Source organism: Mus caroli, chromosome 6 (assembly GCF_900094665.2).
Source record: "Mus caroli chromosome 6, CAROLI_EIJ_v1.1, whole genome shotgun sequence".
Classification (NCBI taxonomy): domain Eukaryota; kingdom Metazoa; phylum Chordata; class Mammalia; order Rodentia; family Muridae; genus Mus; species Mus caroli.
In genome coordinates, this window is record NC_034575.1 from 91,679,669 (window position 1) to 91,699,545 (window position 19,877).

At 41.6% G+C, this 19,877-nt stretch overlaps 1 protein-coding gene across 1 annotated transcript in view; it reads right to left on the reverse strand.

Moving 5' to 3' along the window:
* The window catches only part of Suclg2 (succinate-CoA ligase GDP-forming beta subunit), a 238,335-nt gene that overhangs the window by 162,195 nt on the left and 56,263 nt on the right, over positions 1-19,877 (reverse strand). The window contains exon 2 of the mRNA XM_021164922.2: positions 18,182-18,323. Within this exon, the coding sequence (XP_021020581.2) occupies positions 18,182-18,323 (142 nt within the window). The remainder of the gene's footprint in view (positions 1-18,181; positions 18,324-19,877) is intronic.

Genomic DNA, 19,877 nt, shown 5'->3' on the forward strand with positions numbered 1-19,877 from the left:
AGCTGATATCTGAGGCCTCACACGTCCTTCCGGTTATTCCTTTCAAGAAAGCATTCCCGTAATTTTATCAGAAATCTAACACGTGAAACAGTAAGTCAACACAGCATTAGTGTCACACGTCTGAAATGAGATTTTGATTTGTTAGTCTCTAACACATTACTTACATTACTATAAATCATGTGAAGATGAAGACATTTGGCACCTAAGCTCTGAAATAACCAACAGCAAGAGCAGGCCTGCATTTATACTCAGAGCTCTTCAGCCTATGTTTTCATCAGAAGACATGATGCCTGATATTTAAATATATGGCCAGGTTTTACTCACCACTTGTGAGGAGCAACTACATGCACCAAGCCTTTAAAGTAACAATGGCACTGTGACACTCCAGTCCTGTAAGAAAGGGGGAACTGTCTCTCTCCCTGAGAGACAGGTCAGAGAGCTCATTTAACATTGGTAAAATGATTAGGGCTTGAATGGACTGCTAGTAAGAAGTGATTCTAGTGGGAATGTTAAGGGACAGTTCAGAGAGCTCAGTTAACATTGGTAAAATGATTAAGGCTTGAATGGACCAACAATAGCTTAAAGTAAGAAGTGATTCCAGCAGGAATGTTAACATTCCTCCATTACAAGCGAGGAGATCCCACAGAACAAAACCACACCCCTTTACAGGCCAAGTGACCTAGGGGATGTTACACCTGTTTCTACAACCTGAATTCCTTCCACTTCCCTACCAACCATAACCCTAGCTTTCATGAACGCCACCCTATGTGCTGAAGGCACCATGCTCATTTCCCAAGCATCCCATTTTCTTACAAGAGTAGCCCACAGTCACATGTCACAGCACAGCATCCCTCCACATTAGTCCCGCCATATCCTCCCCTCACTATCTCACCATCCCTTTTATTTCCTCATAGCTCTGATAAACTTGTAACATTATTTTGTAACTTTTCACACATTTATTTTCTATCTTTTCTAACTAGGATTCATAGCCCCCTCCCCAAAACATACCTACCCAGTTACATTATCCAGCACCAAATGTGTACATACAGGTGCACACTGATAAAGAAATAAACTGTTTGCATTAACCTAACCACTGTAATTATAATAGAATGAAATCAACAAATCTATATTTGTTCAGTTTCATTCTGTTGCCATGACAAATACCACAATGAAAAGCAAACTGGGGGAGAAGAGGTTCTCTCTGGCTTACATTCACTCAGGGAAGCCAGGTCAGGATCTCAAGCAGGAACTTAAGAAGGACCTTGATGCAAAAGCCAAGGAGGGATGCTACTTGTTTCTTCACTTGCATGCCTATGCTTAGCTTTGTTATAAAGTTAAAGACTGGGATTGGAGAGACAGCTCAGCACACACACATATGCAGGCAAAGCACCCATACACATACATGCATGCATGCCTACATGCATACATTATACACACATATAAAATGAAATAAAATAAAGATTCCCTTCTCAGAAGGCTGTGTCCAGTTGAAAGTTAAAGCTAACTAGAACAATATTCAATTTGTATCCCTAACACCTCACTCCTGACCTCACAATCATTGCATGCTAGGGTGAGGAAGTCTAAAGGCTGAGGGGATTATATATGCCCTACCACACACATTCATTTTCCTGGAAATACTTAGATATATAAAGTTTTCCCCAAAAGGGCTCATGTGTTAAAGGCTTGGTGCCCAGGTGGTGGATCCAGTCATTAAGAGATATAAGTAGAGCATGAAGGCTCCGGCCTAACCAACTGGCTTATCCGCCAATGTTATAATTTAATGGTATTATTAGGTGATGATGAGAATGTTCAGAGGTACGGTAACTTGAATAAAAGTGAGTAACTAAGAATGTGTCTTTGGGAGTGATACCTTGGCCCCTGGCCCCTTCTTGTATTTCTTTCTACTTCCAGGTCACCATAAAATAAGTAACTTTGCTCTTACAGCCTTTTCCCATGGTGCTCTACCACAGCATGCCCAGAAATGACAGAAGCAGCTAACTATGGAATGAAAGTTCTAAAACCGTGAGCTAAAGCAAACCCCTTCTCTTTTTAAATTATCTCAATGAAAAGTCTTCTGGTTCAAGTCCTACAGTGTTAGAGCTAGGCCCAGTCTGCTATTGTGATAACCCTAACAAATTACCTTAAGCTCACTATGTGTAATTCCTCATTTAAAAAACAAACTTAATTCCTTTCCTATTAACAGTAGTTGTGTAAAGAAAGAGACTACACATATAATCCAACAATAAGCAAAATTTTAAAATATTACTATGACATTCTTTCTTGCATACCTCCCTAAGCATTCCCATTGAGAGGACTGAACAGTGTGCATGGCCCATCTCAAGGCTTCTGAACCACAGACAAGGCTTTCACTGCACTGTCTTCACACTGCCCAAACAGTTCTGAAACTGTTTCTCCACTGATCAAAGTCTCAAATCAAAAAATGCTCAGTTGCCCATCACTTCAGATATTAAGGAAAGAGAAAGTTCTGGGCTTTGCTTTTATCATGAGGTTCATCTGTCTTGTTGTCTACAGCGACAATGACTAATCCAGTGTCAAGGAGGAGGAGGAAGAGGAGGAGGAAGAGGAAGAGGAGGAAGAGGAGGAGGGCAACAACAACAACTTCCAGATACTATTGTGCAGCTGTAGAGACCTGCCTACTGAAGAAAGCTATCTCCGCTCTTCAGACATTGACTACAGACCTATATTCCAGTAAACATGCAAAATATACTCATTACTGCACATTTAGTCATCTTTAATCAGGTGCAGTAAACAGAACAAGGAGTCCCAAGGGACTGTTTAGCTCTTCCAGCCTATCTGTCCGAAGTCTTCCTTCCCAACCCAGAGAAAGGAGTTGTACTAAATCAAGAGCACAGGAACTATACACAAGAAGCTAAGGCATACAAAGGAAGCCAGGGACCTAAGAAGGGGGGTGTGGGGCGGGACAACAGATGGAAGGCTATCACAGACAAAGCAGACTCTGGCCATGCAGAACAAGTAGAAAGCAAGGCAAATTTCATTGGGCTTAGGCTTGAAAAGCAACTCCATTTTACATTATCAAAAGTCCTTTTCATATATTTATCAAGTGGAGGAAACAAACCCATGTAGAAAAAACTTTTCAAACCATCAAAAATTAAATACTAGAACTGAATCTCAGATTACCTTTAAAGTTTACCAGGACATTGGCTTTCCAGTTCTCAGGCCTACAAATCAAGAAAGTACAACAGGAAGTCTACATCTAAGTAACAACAGAAATAAAAGGAGGGCATCCAATATCCAGTGAGCCTATAACACAAATGGCCTCTCTGATCCTCACACACTGACCTCATATAAAGAGGATGCTCACAGCAAGTCTCGAATGCAAACATTAGTCCAAGCTCCTTATGCAGATAGAAAAGCCAGGTCATAGACATTAACAAAGTTATCTGAGCCCTCAGCCTAGAACTGGAAAGGATTTTTAGTCAGAGGTCAAATTCCAAGAGGCTGCTAACAAGGAAAGAGGTTAAGTAGTTGGATAGAAATCTGGCAGAAACCTACTGTTTTATCAGTTAAACCTTTTACAGGTAAATGTTTTTCAGCAGTGTCATGTGGTGCAAGGCACAACACATGGAAACTGAATGTCCCAGTGCGTAAGGGAAAGGATCTTTCAAACTCCTATGTTGAGCAGGGGCTGTGGGAGAGCCGTTCTAGGTTTTTAGGAACATTTATTTCATTCGTGGAAATCACTTTTCTGTAACAATTTATTGGCATCTCTGCTGCGTGCAGCACACCAACCTCCATTTGCTACTCCAATCCCTCCCGTATACTTTCAGTACCACTCTGATGAAACCATAACGTGGAATGATTTTGCAAGCATGGTTTTACTACCATGGTCTTATACTAACAACTACAAAATTACAATTCTCCTTTACAGCATCATCTTACATCTTGCTCAAGGACATATTCAAATGGCTCAACATACCCTTCACGGTTTTGCTCATGCACCCACATCTCAAATAGCATCAAGTCCCATGAGCTCTACTTCCAAACCACATCCCAAACAGTCCTCTTCTGTGTGACTTCAATCATCTAAGCCAGCTTTGTGCGCTTGGATAACACAACAGTCCTCCACCTTCTTCACCAAGGTTCTGGGACTTCCCAAGTTTGGTCACTCCAAGTCCCATATCCCAGGAAATGCTTACTGCTGAGCAATTGAATTCACTACGGCCAGTGCTTGGGTTGATGAGCCTCCATTCCCAATCCATTTGCCCTTCCTGGATCCACACTCTGCCCTGTAATGCTACAGTTCCTCTCACTGCAATGCCTGGTCCTTTGACCGAGTTTCACCAAAGGGTTACAGGAAGACACTTGGAAAACACTTCTGCCTGGGCTTGTTCGCTCACACTGTGGCCTTGTCTCTACAAAGGGCGCACTCCAGCAAGCCTGCAGCACCAAGGAGGATGAATGGCCAACAAAGCAGCTCTGGTCCTAAACTGTAGCTTGTATGTCAAGAGAAGCTGCCTATCTCTGCCAATGAGTGGCCATTTATGCAAGAACAAATGGACTCCGTGACCTTAGAAATGGTCTGCCAGCTAGCTTTACTAACAAAAGAAAAATCTCAGAGGGTCTTATCAAAACTTCATCTCTCCTATAATAGAACCCAGAGAATTTAACTACTTCTACGAAACTTAGAGACTTTGTGCTCCCCACTCTCAGACCTTGCCCCCACTGCCCCTCTCAGTGTTCTCCTTTCTCACACTGCGGCAGCCCCTCCTGCACCTCGTCTCTATTTGAGACAAATTTCAACTGCTTCCTTCATCCCAGTCATCTTCTACTTTAGCTTAGAAATCCCCTCCCCAGGGAAACCACCCTCAACTCCCTCACTCAGTCCTACTGACTTTATCTGAATTTTATTACTATCTCAGCTCTCCCTAAAATCTATAAGCATTTGCTGGTCTGATTAAATTTTGTATACTAAACTCATGCATTCAAACATCCTTTCTTAAGCAAAGTGTGATAGAACATACCTGCAATCCCAGAAGTCAGCAGAACAGTTATAAATGTAAGGCTTAGGCTATATAGGAAGACTCTATCTCAAAACCAAAACATCAACAACAAACCTTCTGAATGAAGTTAGAGATATCAAACCTAAGGGTTACAAAACCTCTTAACCTGGTATCTTTTGATCTGAATTCTAAGGATTTTCATAAATAAAAATAGAAGTGAAAGTAAAAAAGGTAATAAACAGATGACTTTTTATTGATCATTGTATTTTAAAGTTCTATAGGGGATAGATGAGAAAATGTTAACGGGATATAATGCTGTAACCACAAATAAGTAGACCATATTTTTTCAATTGAATCCCTCTTTCTGAATGAAATAGCATTGCTTTATCAGACGGCACCAGCAGAAGCCCCCACCAGTAAGAACTACTTTGCTAAAGTCAAAGGCAGGAAGCATACGGAAGGTGTGTGCCTTGGTGTAGGAACACAAATCTTGGGTTACACAGTTCCAAACAGAAGCAAGGAGAGCCCCACTCCCTGACTCTCTATCCTGGCTACATGGAAAACGTAAGTTCTTATCCTTTTTCAGGCACTTCACTACTCAAAACAGACCCCTTTAAGTCTCAACTACCATGAAATGGAAACCCCTGCACCAAGACACATATGTTTCTATACTGGGGAACATGAAACACAAAGAGCCAGCTCCACCGCCAGTTAATGGTTGATACTTGCAGTTGTCATGGTGGAGGCGAAAAGAACCAGAATCCCTGAAAATGCTAACTGAAAGTCAACCAGAAAGGGAGGCCTGGGGCATCAGGTAGACCTCCAACAGTAAAGAAGGGCCTTGTGGGAACCCCTCAAGTCTGTGATGTTCTTAGGAGAGAAGAAAGCATAAAGAGACCCATTTGAGTTTGAGTGATGATATGCAGCCTAATAGGTACAATACTGCATCCTAGGGGCTACAGTGCTGACTCTTACTCCCCTGTTTCTGAATATGTCTCTATGCCTGGACCTCTTAGGCAAAGATGTTTGTTCTCCTTCATAGAGGACTCTTTTTTGAACTATAGATAAGGATAATGACACATTACCAAGAGGTCTCCTGAAGATCCCATGAGGCCAGGCCTGGGGGCATTCCCCTGTAATCCCAGTTCCTCAGGAGGCTGAGGCAGGAGGATCACAAACTGAAGGTCAGCCTGGGTAACACTGTGAGAACTTGTTACAATTTGTTTTAATGTAAGAAGACTAGACACAGGTTTATGGCAGAACGCTGGCTTAGCATGCATGGGCCCTACATTCAAGGCCTACTATCAAAAATGAAAATTCAATCTTCATCGAGATGAGGTAAACAAAGCACTTGAGTTCTCCAAACATCAGGGGCCAGGTGATGATAGCAGATGTCTTTAATCCAAGCACTCAGGAGGCAGAGGCAAGTGGATCTCTGAGTTTGAGGCCTACCTGGCCTACAGAATGAATTCCACAGACAGGCTAAACAGAGAAACCCTGCTTCAAAAACAAGAACAAAACAAAACAAAAACAAAATTCTCCAAGCACGTCAGCTATCACAGTTCTGCCACCTAGCATATATTTGCACCAATGAAAGCCTCAACCTTGTCAAATCGGGCTCTACTTAAAGAGGTTAAAAACGACATAGAAGCAAAACAAGGCATGCTTGGCTAAGACATCAGGAGCACAGATACAAATACCCGGTCTTGAGACAACCACTTCATTTTGTCAGTGTGCAGTTGCTCTTTACCAAGAAACAAGCTTTACATACAAATGGCAAACCCAGCAGTCATAACATCTTTGCTCAAAGCAAGTATTAATTTTGTGCCAATTATTTTGAGATATCATTTTCCTGAGACTCAACAGGAAGGGGAGAAATGCCAATGTCTCTACTTAAAGGACAGAACAAGGTCTGCTCATTAAACACATTCGATTAAATGAAAATCCAAGAAAGAGACCATCTTCACCTCTTTCAGGAGGCTTCCCTGACCACCACAGTCACAGTAGGGCAGTCACCCCTTCCTGCCATGCCTTTATTCTCCCTGTATTCCTGTGGGCCATGCAATAGTGCCTCCGTTAGGGTACGACTGTCTCAGAAGTTCCACACTCTCCATCATCCTTAAAACCTCAGCAGCTGTTCAATGAATTAAGAGCTATGGAAGGTGTGAGTCTTCCCATCTTTTCCTTGTTATCCCACCTTATCACAAACAAAAATCAGGCAGAGCTGGAGATCTAATATCAGATCTCTCTGTCACTGTCTCTCTGTCTCTCTGTCTCTCTGTCTCTCTGTCTCTCTCTCTCTCTCTCTCTCTCTCTCACACACACACACACACACCCTCCCTACCCCTGTCCAGGAGCAGGGGATTTGGTGATTTTTTTTAAAAAGGCTCAGAATGAGTATATTTGGGGCACATTTCAAATGAAATGTGCACACTTCCAAAGATGCCCTAGTTGAAAGCACAGTTTACAAATATAAGAAGAATAAAAAGCCACTGTAGACCAGGGCCTGTATTAATGTGAACTGATGGTGCTCACGAAGATGAGGCTAATGAGCTGTTTTTGTTTAAGCAGATTCAACTGATCTAACAACTGCTACATTGTGACCAAGGCTGTTTTGTGGCACTTGACTTGAAGACCACTCTGAGGAGACTCTCTAGAGAAAATCCTGCCAAGGCTAACAGCAGGCCAAAGCTCCCCTCTCACTATTGCCCAGAGGGATAACAATCCCTTGGTTTTGCCTTCCCCATTAAACAAAGGTTAAGGACATACCCAAGTACATAAAATAGAGAAGCCACACACCACAACTTTCACTGCTGATGGACAGCTCGGTGCTTGCTTTGCTCTTTAGTTAAAGTTTCCATTCAGTCATTACCTTTGGAACCTCCACTACAGTCAAGATACCTGCAATTCAGGTCCTGCCTCAAAGTAAGAGGATGAGAAATAGAGATGAATGGAATGGTCTCAGCCCTGAAACAAAGCAAGCCTTCAGCCATCCACTGGGGCCCAGCACTCAATCCTATTATTTTCATTTTCTTCAACCCTCATTTAAACACTTTGTGAACCAATGGGTTACTATTTAAAGCTATCATGCTCCTTCATAAGACTCCTTAGCTCTGAGTGTGGTGGTACACACCTGTAATCTCAGCACTCAGGAATTAGAGGCAGGAGAATAACAGTCAAGGCAAAACAAAGAAAGATGGATAAACTGTCTCAAAAGAGAAATCAGGGCAAACCAGGGTCCTCCTCAATGTGAAAGAAGTCACACTGCCCCCAACCACTGCCCAAGCACTGCGTCTATCCCATGGAATGGACCATAAGTCAGAGCAGACAGTTGCAGGTTAGTCCCACCACTGCACTGGCGGATTTTGCAGCCAGAACACCATTGCAGATCAACCAACAGGGGTCGGCCTGGGTTACTGCTTACATTTCTCCTTTGGTAGCATCAGATCACCTTCCCATACCTAGAATACAGAGGTGAAGGCTTACTGTAGATACCAGCTCATCTTCTCCATGTTTCGAGAGTTGTGGGAGGTGTTACTCAGCAATAGGGCCTTGCTGTCTGTTTGGGGAGAGGAACTAATAGTCTTGGCAACAGCCTGGGTTGTTTCACGGGATCCCCTTTCAACAATGTAACCCAGCCCTCACACTGGAAGCTTCATTTGATAAAAAGCCACGTCCAGTAGCTTTTTATCCTTATTGGGCGACTTCATTTAGATCCTATTTTATCTTTTCTGTAGATAAGACACACACACACACACACACACACATATACTTAGGAAGCTTCTATTGTATTAGCTTTTCACAATACCCCTCGAATGGTCCCTAATTTTAGCTGGTTCCCCCTGAATTTCCCCCCTCATTCTTCTCTCCCCTTCCACTCTCCACTTGATCCTCCCTTTCAATCCTCCCTCATCCATCCATAACCATCTATTTCCTTTTTAGGGATATCTATCTGTGTGTCATACGCCCTACCCCACCTCCCCAAGTCCCTTCTTACTAATTATAGTGTCACTGACATAACAGCTAATATCTACATATAAGAGGATTCATTCCATGTTTGTCTTTCTGGATATGTACTGCCTCACTTAGGATGATTTTTTTTTTCTAGTTCATCCATTTATCTCTGTATTTCATGATTTGGGGTTGTTTTTGTTTGTTTGTTTTGTTTTTTAACAGCTGAGTAATAGACTATTATGTAAATGGACCACATTTTCTTTATCTATTTATCTGCTGAGAGACATCTAGGTGGCTTAAATTTTCTAGCTATTATAAATAAAGCAGCAAAGAATATGGTTGAGCAAATGTCTCTGTGGGTGACCAAGAATCTGAGACTAAAAAGCCCAGGGACCTAAGGGAAAACCAAATACAATCGTTTAAAAACATATAGCAATTAAAAGACTCCTAATGATATTGTGCTATATTCATAGATGAGTGCCTTGCTCAGTCATCATTAGAGACATTTCCTCCTGCAACAGATGGGACAAAACATAGACTCATAGTCAGATAACATGCAGAAAGACCTTAGAACACTCAAGCCCTAAACAGAGTATCTCCATTAAATCCCTCCCCTCAGGGCTCAGGGAACCCTGCACAAGAGAAGACATAAAGAGCATAAGAGCCAGAGAGGATGGAGGATATCAAGGAAACAAGACCCTCTAAATGAACAAGATCAATGCACATACAAACTCATGAGGCTCCATGAACAGGGCCTACACAGGTCTGTACCAGATGGGGTCCTAGAGCTGAAAGAACAAGTGGGCATATGCCCCCGTCCCCTAACCCAGAAGCTAATTCATAATTACTTGCAAATGAAATTTGTTTTCTTCAAGGAACTCTCACTAGTGTCTTAGTCAATGTTCTATTGTTGTGAAGAGACACCATGACCACAGCAACACTTATAAAGGAAATATTGATTTGGAGCTGGCTTACAGTTTAGAGCTTTAGTCCGTTATGGTGACACATAGGTAGACCCTGTCCTGGAGAGGTAGCTGAAAGAGTTTTACATCTGGATCAACAGGCAGCAGGAAGAGAGAAAGACACTGGGCCTGGCTTGAGCTTTTGAAACCTCAAGGTCTGCCCTCAGTGAAACACTTCCTTCAACAAAGCAACAAGGCCACATCTCCTAATAATGCCATTTCCCGGTGACCAAGCATGCAAATCTATAAGTCTATGGGAGCCATGCTGAATTAAATCACCACACCAAGTAAACAAAATTCTCTTAAGAGTAGGCACCATGCACAGCAGCGAATGGCCACCAGAACACAGACTCAATGGCACCTTTGAAGGCTGCCAAAGGGTTTTCCTTTTTTTACTTTGTATTCTATCTTAATTTTGATTTTTAATTTTACTTTATTAATATATTGAGATGTTTTTCTCTACCTTTACCCTAGAGGTCCTCTGCATATATAACTTCCAGTTATGTGGGCTGTTTTTATGGGACTTCTAAGTATGAACGAGTGAGTCTGTGAGTCTGCATCTGTTTCTTGTGCTTTTTCTTGGGCTCTTTTCCTTCTGTTTGTTTTGTCCTGTTCTGATGTGTTGGTTTTTCTCTTATCATACTTTACTACTATACCTAAAAACCTGCTTGTTTTCTTATGAGAGACAAGGGTGGATCTGGATGGAAGGGGAGGTGGGAGGAACTGGGAGGAATAAAGGGAGGGGAAACTGTAATCAAAACAGATTATGTGAGAAAAATACATAGTTTTAATAAAAAGGATGGAAGAAAAAGACAAGTAGTCGCACTGTAGAGGAAAACTATGAACAAAGATGCCAAGACAGGGACACACAGGAGACATGGGAAGGAGCAAAAGGGTGATGGGTTGGGAAAGGCGCCCTGCCACCCTGCAACCCTATCCTGTATGCCAACAGTGACTGTACACTGCATCCACAGAAGGTGAAAAAGAAAGTCCGAGCAAGTGTCCTAAAAGAATCTAGATGTTTTCACCTGTGTATGATGCTGGTGAAGTTACTGACAGAGAAATTATGTATGTATTTACAGCTGCTTCTTTTTCTTCCACACACAGCATCTGAAGACACTGATTTTGCATATAAAATACTTCTAGTGCTATTTCGCTGTTAGCTATGCCCCATCTGTTTCCTTTTCCTCATACAGCAGTAACTATTACATTCACTCAAAAGGCTAAAGAGAAAAGAAAAATTGCAATACTAGGTTCACATTTAATTTGAGAGAAATAACAGGCTCCCAAATGTCTTAGTTTATTCTACACTGAATGAAGAAAAAAAATACATAATTGAGGCTGGCTGTTTACACATCAATTTTCATTCTAAGGTAGATGAAGCGGTATCATCCCTTTAAAGCTTCTAATTTATTTCCAGAGTTTTTATATTTTGTAGATAACCTAGAAAATGCAGGTGGAGAGTTAGTGCTATTTATGAGCATGCTAAACACTGTCAGTGTCTATAATAACCACCTTGGAGAATAGCACAGCATCTTAAAAGCATAATTCTTTCGGTAATATTTATTCTGTTGCAATGTGATTTTCATTTTCTTTAAAAATTATGCAGCTTTGGACTTCATATACCACCATCTTCCTAGAAAATACCAACTAGCAAAATATGAGTAATAATATATTCAATATCAAGTCATCTGAGAATGTAAATAAATTGAGTTTAACACTTAGCTGCTATCACAAAAGCACTGAGAAATTTTATTTTTTATATGCTATTGGCATTGTTAATAGCTATTTTATTCTTCTGATGAAAGCTCAAAACACTGGTTTTGTTCACTCTGAAGAGAAATAGGAACTTAGTGAGTCTCTCATCTTTCTTCCTAAATCTAAATCATCTGTTAGGTACATATTATTAGTCACAACTTTACAGCCAAGCAAACTGTATGCTGAAAATAACCAGCAAAGTGGAGGGGGATGATCAACCTGATGATGTGGCCCATTATCACATCAGCCTCCAATCAAAGACCAAAGGCTCTCTCACGGGTCTAAATACTGGGCCAAAGAGGGAAAGGTGCTTACCTATAACCCTGACGGCTTATAATTGGACACCCAGAGCCCACAGGGTGATTAGAGGGCACACTCCTGCAAGATGCCCTCTGATCACCACATAAGTGCTATGGCTTACACACACACACACATACACACACACACAAATAAATAAACAAATGCAATACTAGGAGGAGGAAGAGGAAAAGGAGAGGTGGGAGGAAGAGAAAGAGAAAGAAGAGGAAGAGAAAGGGGAGGGGAGGGGAAAAGAGAGAAGAGGAGTAGAAGAAGAAAAAGGTTAAGTCTAAATACTGGGCCAGCTGTGAACTCCATACCAGCCTGGTCTACACAGCCCAGAGCCAGCCAGTCTCAGACAATGGAATTAGGTGAGGTAAGGCAGGTAGTCCGAGCAGATCTCTCCTGGCAGCTCGCCATGCCTTTCCTCCCTCGGGTCATCTCTGGAAGCGCTTGCTGAAGATGGCAGAGTGAGAAGATAAAGGGAGTATAAGTCGCTGGGGCTGAATAAGATCACCGCGTGGGGATTTCCGCATGGGGATCATTCTTATCTGAGCTAAACTGGGCTAGGGAATGCTAACGAATCTTCTACCCATATGACAACAGGACAAAGACTCACAGCATGAAATACGGTGGTCAATGCGGACACTATGCAATAATAAAAATAATACTTTTAAGAAAAAAATACTATTTAAGTGATAAGCATGCAGATTTTTAAAAATGTTGTTTTCCAAATTAATAAGCAAATTCATTACCTTGCAATTATACTATTTAATCACGTAGATACAGTCAAATAATGGAGGAAAGAAAAAATATATTAACATGAAAATGTGAAAGGAAATATTAACGTTAATACAGGTTCCCCTTGGATAATGGAATAAAAGAAGATTTTTAGTTTTCTTTTTTTAAAAAAATTTTTAGTTTTGATGTTGCTTTTTACTTTTCTGGGTTTTCCAAGATTAAAACATCGTGAAAATTATTAGAGCTGTATGTGTTTAAACATCTTGAAAATTACTAGAGGTTTATGTGTTTAAAGTTTCTTTTTAAAAGTCCTAACATCCACAGAGAGGTCCTACAACACTAGCCCTGGGCCATTTCCTCCAAGCACATTTTCTGCATTTTCAACTGTCTAAGACACTCAGTGAACACTCAGGAGTACAGCCCACAAATGAACTAAGACAGAGCAGAGTAAGTACTGTATAGCAAAGTTCGTGAAGATGAGTCCCTGGGAGATGAGGCTGTGTGAAACACAACCCTCCTGTTCACTGTATGAGCAGGTTTTCAAAACAAGTTGATACCTGACTCTATGAAAGGCACACTAGTGATAGAGACACACGGAAGGACACACAGAAATCTCCTGATTCGTTTCCTTTGGTTTAAGTGAAGACTGCATGAAACAATGGAGTCACACATTTGACAGGATGCCAGGCATATGGTCTGGGCCAGAAGGTTGACTCTTTGTGTCTTCGAAAGTGTTGTGTTCTCGCACTGCTGAATGTCAGCTCAGGTTTTCAAAGCATGTTCACACCGTTTCTAAGGAGACTGAAAGGAAGCTCCAAGTGCAGTCCGTCCCCTCGGCCTGCCTCCCAGAGCCTGCCTGGATATGGCCCTGACTCCACAGCTCTCCTGTTGCTTCTGTTCAGGGACACAAGACAGTTACTTAAAGGATAACCCTGCCCTGAGGTCTTCCAAGGAGAAGCCCATTTATATTTGAAGAACCAGAAAAAAGAGAAAGAACATTTTAGAAGAGAGAGATTTCTCTGCTAAAATACATATAATGGGAAATGTCATTAAAAGCTTGATGAATGGAATTATTTCCAGGAATACAGTTAGGCCAACTATTATGTCAACTCAGATACTTTTAGGAACCGTGCATAGCTTACATGGGTGATAACTTCCTGCAGCACAACACTGCTATGGTGAACTCCATGCCCAGGACCTATGTTGGACAAGCCAGGGTTACTAGCACCAACCAGAAGGTAACTCTGTGGGATGTGGATGTAGACCCTTAATTACAAGGCTGGCCTAGCAGTCGTCAGAGCCCAAGTGCAAGCCTAAGCTACACAAAGGGGCAGAGGAAAGGAGGGAAGGGCGTCAAAAGAAAAGGTGTTCCACATGAAATAATCACGTGTACACACACACACACATACATACAGAGGCACTCGCCACAAAATAAAAAAGACAAAAACAAAACAAAACAACACCACTAACAAACAAAAAAACAGTATTAGGAAGTTCACTTACTCATCAAGGCCAGAGAATCAGGTTCAGAAATGGTAAAAGCACCAAAGGGGCCACTAGCAGGCAGAAAGGCATTTGACTCAGCCTAGGAACTTTCATTCTGGCACCAGCACTGCTATCTCTGGAAAGTAGACCTTCTTGAACTTCAGGGGAACACACACCCAGGGGACTCAAATTCTATCATTGCATTGCTGATCCCCGAGACTCATGAGAGGCTGCTAAAATGAGTATTTACTTCACAGAGATCAAAGCTAGCCTTGACTGTCACTGTAAGACAAAGAGATCTGCTCAGTACAAAGGAAGACCTCAACCACGCATGGCAAAGCCTCAACAGCTCCTGAGGCTGCTGTATTTAACTGTCTACAGGACCAACAGCAGCTGCCACTCAGTGTCAATGGGTAGCAGCTCCCTTAAGACAGGAAGTACAATTCCTTAATGGTAAGTAATTTGCCAGGCTTCAGGATGTAATTATGTAAAACAAGGTTAAGTTCTTATATTGATGAATGGAAACATGCTCTAGCTGAAAGCAACCCAAGCTAGCGGATTGCAATGAGAGCTCCCATCTGCATTTCACATGGATGTCGTTAGCTCAGAGAAGATTAATTTCTCCATTTAATTCTCCTTCCTGAGTTTAAAAAAAACAAACTGGAGGCTTTCATATATACTTTTTCCTGCTTAATGAAATGTCAAGAGTTTCAGTCAATGTGAAGACAATAGCTAACAAATTGTAGATTCTGAAGATTGAACGTGGCAGTGCCCCATGTTTTATCTGTGTTTATATTACAGCACTTCTGAGTTACACCAACATCCTCGGTGTATCTTAGAGAGAACTAAAGGGCAGTGTACACACCAGTCCTGCGCACAGTGGGTTTGCTCTCACAACCTCTGAATTCCATAGTCCAAATGAAAAGAAAGCATGCATTGATATGCCTTAATAAGGCTCCTAGAGATATTTATCGTGTGTGTGTGTGTTTGTGTGCACATGCAATCAGTTCTCTACTTCTAGCATTGGTCCCAGGAATCAAAGTCAGGCGATGAGGCATGGATGCAGCTGTAGCCACTGGGCCATCTCTCCAGCCCAATCAGTCATCCTTTAAAGCATACTCAGATGCTCTTATAAACTTCTGCATAAGTGAGAACTGCTCATATGGTAAAATCTTAATTTACCAAGCCAAACTTATTCTCTTCAGTTAGGCATAAACCTGTTTTCAATGCAAGGCAATGATAATCTTGTTCAACATCTTAGAATTATAAATTGTATTCCAGAAACAATAGTTTAGTATTGACCACTTTAACAAATGTTCAAGTTTAACAAGCTTCCACAACTAGACAGCAAAATGTTCTGTTGCCCAAAGAGATACAACAAAATGAATCATTAATATCCACAAATTACAGGTTTTATAAACTGCATCTAAGATCCTTCCATATCAAGTTTTAATACAACCTTCTAATTTTATTAATACGCATTTTCCATCTTAAACATGCTGACGCACACAAACCATCTCCCTAGAGCATCACCAAGAGTCAGCCATGAGGAAAAGGCATGGCGGGCAGTATGTAATCTAACAGAGCTGGGGGCAAATCCCATCTCTGTTGCTTATTAACTTCACAATGCTGACAAGTGTTTTAACCTTACATCGCCTGCTTCTCTGTCAATAAAGTAAAAATGCTAAGCTAATTATTGACAAGATTTGGTAACTGACTAAATACAAAAGAGGCACCACAGAAGACGTGGAGCAATGAAAACGTTTGGGAGCTGAGAGGTAACATTCTGTTTGGTCCAGGAGAGTTACAAACATGGCTGATCCACAGACGACCGGGTATATGGGTTCAGATACCATGAAAGAAAGGGACGTAGGGAGTGGGATGCAGGGACTACACTGGAACATAGGTATACTAATATCAAGGCGCATTTTCAAAAACTTTCATAATATATCATTTTACTTCAAAATGTCCATTGTAGCTAAAATATAAAGTATCACACATAGGTTCACGAAGACCACAACTGGTGGGGCCATTTTGAAAAGTTGTAAATCTTGAGGAATCAAAACCTCAGAAGGCAAAGTAGACCTCTTAAGGTTTTATAGCCCAGCCTCTCTCTCTCACTCATATATATACATATACATACATATATATAATCTCAGCACAATCAGGAAGACATACATGTTCCACAGCTTTAATCTTAACCTCAAACATATTTGGTAAAAGTGTTCTTGTGGCTCTTGCAGTAGTGAGAACATGAACACTGTGGAGTTCGGCCAGATTCTTTTCCTTGGCTGTCTGTAGGCAATCCCAGTGACAATGACACAGACACCTTTCACATTCACTATCAGTTTGTTTCATTTTAAACCTACAATTTCAGCATCTCCTTTTAAATGTCATTAATTTCCTCTCGGATCAACAGAATCCAACATCAGAAACTAGACGATCCCTCAGTCTAGAGCAACTACTCTCTGAGTGTGAACGTGCCCGCTTGCTTGTCTGCTCGCTCACTGAATGAGCTGCTGCCTCAACACCAGGACTCTGCCTCGGCCTTGAAAACCAAGGCAAGGAAAAGCGAAGACCAACTTCACTTTATTTTTTGTTCTCATTTTTAAACCCCTAAAACAAAACTTGTCCCTTCTTGGATAAGTCTAGGAAATCATTCTTTATCAGGTTACGGAGCACAGTAGGGTGCTTCTCCAAGAGTAGCAGGAAAAATCTGAGCCCTAAGGCTGTAGGTATATTTAAATCCTTCTAGTGTCCAGAACTACACTGTCCAGATAGCCCAGCTGACACAGTATCTGCTGAACATCTGACGTGAGACTCGTGTGAAATGAACGTGTTATAGTGTAAGATAAAAACAAGATTTGTGAGACTTCAGTCCTGTGGATACTTCATTTGTTAGAATTCTCACCTACATGATGCACAAGGTCCTGGGTTTGAGTCCTGGACCATATGAGCCAGAGATAATGCTACAAGCCTATAATCCTCCCACTCTGGAGGCAGACAGGAACAAGTTCAAGATCATCCTCAGCAACAGAATTACTTTAAGGCCAGCCTGGGCTACATAAACTATCTTAAACAAACAAAAAACAAAACAAAACAAAAACAGGGAAACAAAAGAAATAGGAGAAAAATACTGATAACTTATTAATATCAGTCTCATGATAAAATGCTACTAACTGGGTATATTACATATCATGTATTATCAAAATTGATTTTACCTATTACTTTTTTCTTTTCAAAGACTACTATAGATTTTAAATATACTATGTGGTTTCCATTTTATTTATACTAGATAATTTAAGTAACAATAAGAGGATGTTTAAAATATTACACTGGAAAGAAGATGGCAGGATCTGATTCTCCACCATCCAGTGCTAGATGTACAGCTGAGACCTGTCATCACTGCAATGAATAAGGCCCTGAAGACAGTGATGGGCGGGAAACACAGCTTTGCTCTATAGCTAATGAACCAGAGAGACAGAAAGGAGGAGGACTTCATAGACAGTTAGAACTGGTCATGGGAGAACAAAAGAGTTGGGCTTTGAAACGCTGCTCTTGCCCAGGCTCCACCAGCACACATCTGTGATGTCAGCACTCAGCCTCAGTAGGAGAATCACAAGTTGGAGGCCAACATGGAGTACATAACAAAGCTAAGGTCACTGCCTGCCTACCCCGTGCTCTTCCAATCACTCATCCCAGCTTTTAAGGGGTTTCTAGAAGGATGCCACTCTCATGTCCAATCTACCTGCCCTATTTCTTCCCACCACTAAGCTATAGTTGATAGAAGAGGGCACAAAGGAAAACTTGAAAGAAATTTCCACAAGGTGACCCCATGTGCTGCTATCTCAAGAGAAGGAATCAAGTTTTCCTAATTTAAGTATTCTTCTGCTTTTGCAATTCAAAATTCCCACCCAGGTAAGAAGATAAAAGGACAGAAATGGGAAGCCCTGTCCTGTCTTCACTGACGGCAGCCGGCACTCACCCTCTGGAACAACTTACTCAATCTCTTGGCTGCCTCGAGAGCCTCCTTAGCAGTGTTGGCAACAAAGAACCTCTGCACTCTCACTCCGTGCTCTGACATGAGCTTCTTGCTCTGGTACTCCTGCAGGTTCAGCCATCTTCGGGGGGTTAAGTGACCTGCCTAGGGAGAGGAGAGAGGACACTTAATAACAGGAAGAAGAACACTGTCGTCTTACAGGTACTATCCACCAGCAATGAGCAACACTCAGCGTAAAGAGACAATCTAAATAAACCTGCCATGAGGCTTCTTCAATCAAAAATGTCAAAAAAAAAAAAAAAAAGTACAGAGAGAGAGAGAGAGACTGACAGATTGATGGACAGAGTTGTGGAGAGGCATGGAAACAGAAGAGGTACTGGGCTTGGAAGATGAGAAAAATCACTGGGAGAGGGAGGGGCAAGAGAAGGTAATAAGGGGTAAAAAAAATTTTAAATGTCATAATGTGATTCCTACATTACATTTTCATACTATTAAGTATCTACCTAAGAAATTTATAATACATATAAGTCTGTGAATAACTATACCTTTAAGTGAAATTCTCTCATTTTGGGCTGATGATGTTCTCTCCTAGAGCCAAAGGCCCCTACATCTAACAGAACCCCTACCCCAAGCATAAGAAGGCCCCTTTTAAGTTGCTGGTCAGGGTTGACCAAGAGACTCTGAAAACACTACAGGCTCTTGCTATTGCCCTTGGTTGGCCCCAGACGTGGATGATAAATCCCTACTGCTGGAGACACCATGCACTTCAGATAAAAAGCCCTTGGAACCCCTGAGCTGGAGCTGACCTGAGGCCTCCTCCCTGGGGACTAGCTTTCATGGTACCACAAGGAACCACGGAAGGTTCCAAAGGAAGAAAGCAAACAACAGTCTTCCCTAGCTATGACACCAATGAACCACAACAACCAACATGGCACAATAACCGGGAGGGTGCAGCAGGCTCTGGCAGTGACCAACAGTCCTCTGACTATAGGTAAGACTTGCTCAACAAGAGGGAAATCATGTTTAGGTCTAGAAACCTCACCAATTATCCATGGCTAGTGAAATCATGGATCTTAGAGGAGAATTTACAACCACCCCTTTACTAAGCCAGCATCATCCCTGACTACATTTTAAATGCTTATGTATGCTCAGAGAGGAACATCTTTTTGCAAGCAGACCTCCATAGAAAACCACAACCAATCAAAATTGGCTGTGAAGCCCAGTCCCAAAGGATTTTTTTTTTTTTTTAACAAAACAACCCCCTCACCTAAGGTTTAGGAATTATTGCAGAAGAAAAAAAAAAAATCCCCAAAGGATCAGGGAGTTTGCTAAGATGTAGTGTCTCCTAGCAATGTCAGAAGCTACATGCAATAAGTCTCACCAGCAGGACCTCCTAAACAAGGGCTGAACAAGAATAGCAACAATTGACACGCTAATGTGGACAGGAGAAAGCCCGAGAGACCTACACAAAGAACTACTGGCAATTAAGGAATGCTGAGCACTGGAGAAATAGTCTTCCCCAGATAAGAACACCAACTGGATATCCAATACCCAACGGTCAGCCCTGAAAACATATATACAAGTAACATTATACAGACTAAGCAGGTTATATTTAGGAATATATATGCATATACGTATATAACAGCAATATTACTGAAAGAAGCAGCCATGAATTAGAAAAAGAGCAAGGGGAGGGGA